Source organism: Montipora capricornis, unplaced genomic scaffold (genome assembly GCF_036669925.1).
Source record: "Montipora capricornis isolate CH-2021 unplaced genomic scaffold, ASM3666992v2 scaffold_475, whole genome shotgun sequence".
Classification (NCBI taxonomy): Eukaryota; Metazoa; Cnidaria; class Anthozoa; order Scleractinia; family Acroporidae; genus Montipora; species Montipora capricornis.
The window spans coordinates 815,001-817,964 of NW_027180212.1; the positions used below are offsets into that span (position 1 = coordinate 815,001).

Below are 2,964 nucleotides of genomic sequence, written 5' to 3' on the forward strand. Positions count from 1 at the left end.
CAGTGCTCAAGTGAAAGTACTCGTATATTTTTTCCATAGAATTCGCTTGGCTTTTAATTTTAATGCAACGCTCACTGTACTGTCACTGCCCATACACGAGCCACCCACAAATCAATGAGTTTGCTGAGATAAAAAGAAAGGTAAGCAGTGGATATTCTTAAGAAATATCGCAGTTACTCGCGGTTAGGAGCACTTAGTTTCTTAGTTAGTGAAGGACTCAGTGAGAAACCTTTCGCTTAGCGAAGCAAAACTAACTGAACTGTATTCGATCCACGACATAATTCATATCACCTTGTACCATAAATTGACTTACAGTTTCGAGAAATCCTTTAAAGCAGTTAACGAAATAGGCCTGTTTCCAAACAAACCGTCCATATTGGTGTTTCGGGAATGAATTTTTTGCTTTTAAATTCGTTTGAAACGCAAGAGCAGAAACTGGAATATGATGGCAGTAAACAATGATAGACATGACGAAAGCTAATATGTCGAAAATGACGTATGGCGATGCCATTGGTTGACATAAAAGATCGTAAGTGGTCGGAGATTTTCCGGATGATCCGAACCTCGCCTTCAGGTTCTACTGGAAGGAGGAGCGAGAAAGCGGAAAGAATTTATTTGCACAAGTAATATATCATTTCTCAGCTTGAAGTGCGTTCGCTAGTCGGTTTGGAAGCGAAGGAGAAGGGTGGGGAAAGAAACAATCTTATTGGAACTAAAAATCATGAGGTGCGCGATCGTCATTTACGCATATGACATCAATGCAAGTATGACGTAATTCAAGATGGCGCTGAAAAAGCAGAGACGATCGCTTGCACAGGATTCCCAAGATTGGAAAGTTGGGTTTGCAATAAGCACGGGAAAATATTTTTAGAGAAAGCAGAAAATTGAAGCTATTAACGCGGCTGTGATACTTTGAGCGTACTGATGATGAAAATAGCTTTACAAAGTGTCACGCCATAATTCGCATACACACAATTGCAACATTTTGTAACTTCAGGATCATCTCATTACTGCAATGCTCTTCAAAGCTGTATCTATTAATTGTAATAATGAATATTTTAAGTGTATTTTCGAATATTCAAATGTGGTAGCAACCACAAGAAGTCCCTTCTTCACGCCAAACTACACATTCCTTTACGGGACAACCAAACTCAGGGTTCTTATTGATGTGGCAGCAACTCTCTTACGTGCAGTTTTACGTGACTGACGACTGGAAACTACTTGCACATTCCACTCTTCATTAGGAACAAGACGTACAGATCATCACTTCGTCTGCGATTCAAAAAAACGCCATTTGCATGGTACAAGTCAATCGTCTAACGAACTACACAAACACTGGGAAAAGACCGTTTTAACGAACACCCACAGAACAGAGCTTGATGAACTTCGAGTTTTCATGTCCTGTTCTAAAGTAGATATTCTTATCATTAACGAATCTAAATTAGATTCCACTAATCATGATAACGAACTTTATTTACCTGGCTTTGAAGTAGTCAGAAGAGATCGCAGAGTTAATGGAAGGAAAGGGGGTGGTGTTTGTATATACCTGCGCACAAATCTTAATTTCCGAATACGAGGCAGTGTGGCCCAGTGGTTAGGGCGCTTGCCTTGAGATCCGGAGATCCCGGGTTCAAGACCCGCTCTGACCATTTCTTTGAATGTGATCCTGGTAGTCCCTGGTTCAACTTCCCAGCTGCACTTGTAAATAGCCAACTGGTTTGCCTCCGGCCAGTTGGGATTCTTAACAATTGTAGTTGTAGTGTTCTGTTGTTTCGTTGATTCATTGGCCCTGAAAAGCCCGTATGGAGAGAGGTCAATAAGTATGTATGTATGTATGTATGTATGTATAATGTGGGAGTGTTTATTCGTTGAAATCAACATGCCTCGAGGTACAGGATTCGTGGTTGGCACCTGGTATCGGCCCCCAGGTTCTCCCATCGAATTGTTTAACGAGTTTGAGAAATTGATAGACAAAATTGACGCTGAAAATAAGGAGTTGTATCTACTTGGCGATGTTAACTGCAATTTGTTGCCTAAGGCAACAGCACATATTTCGTCCTCATTAACTAACATTCTTGATATCTATGGTCTTAGCCAATTAATCACGGAACCAACACGTATTACCCAGGTGTCAAAAAGCCTGATCGATTTATGCATAACTAATTCCCCGGAGAAGGTTTCAAACTTTGGGGTTGTTCACGTTGGGATTAGTGATCATTCCCTTGTTTTTATGACAGGTAAGGCTAATTATGACTGCAACGGGTCTCGCATGATCGAAATGCGGCAGTTTAAAAACTTTCAAAAAGATAAGTTCTTAAATGATCTCGAGCAAATGCCGTGGAAGAATGTTAGTTCGCACTCTGATCCAAATGATATGTGGCAAGAATGGAAAAACCTGTTTGTCAGCTGCATGGACAAACACGCGCCTCTAAAATCAAAAAGAATTCGTAACAAGAGGTCTCCGTGGATAACGAGTGAATCATTGCTCAGAATGCGCAGAAGAGATGTTCTTAAAAACAAAGCGATCTCTACAAGTGACCATGCCATGTGGCAGCAGTTTAAACGGGCTAGGAACCAGGTGAATAATGCAACTAAACTTGCTAAGAAACGATATTTTTCTGAAAACTTGGAAACTAGCAAAGGCAATCCACGTAAAACTTGGGATCTTACTTAGCTCACGGAGTAGTTGTAAGTCGTCCAATATTTTGGAAATTCAAGCTAATAATAGAACTATAAATAACGCCGATGATATGGCGGAAGCTTTCAATGTGCACTTCACTAACATTGCGAAAATGCTAGCTCGTGATATTCCGGTTGGAGAAGTTGACACTGAATCATTCTTGTCGCCCTCTGATAATTCGTTTTCTCTAAAACCCCCGAGTATCGACATTGTTTTAGACCTGTTGAATTATATCGATGAAAAGAAAGCCACTGGCCTTGACAAGATCCCTAGTAAGTTATTAA

At 40.5% G+C, this 2,964-nt stretch overlaps 1 protein-coding gene across 1 annotated transcript in view; it reads right to left on the reverse strand.

The window, feature by feature from the left end:
- The window catches only part of LOC138036253 (probable Bax inhibitor 1), a 17,934-nt gene extending 17,463 nt beyond the window's left edge, over positions 1–471 (reverse strand). Inside the window, exon 1 of the mRNA XM_068882595.1 lies at positions 314–471. Coding sequence (XP_068738696.1) covers positions 314–375 — 62 coding nt within the window. The 5' untranslated portion in view covers positions 376–471. The remainder of the gene's footprint in view (positions 1–313) is intronic.
- Between the last annotated feature and the right edge of the window lie 2,493 nt (positions 472–2,964).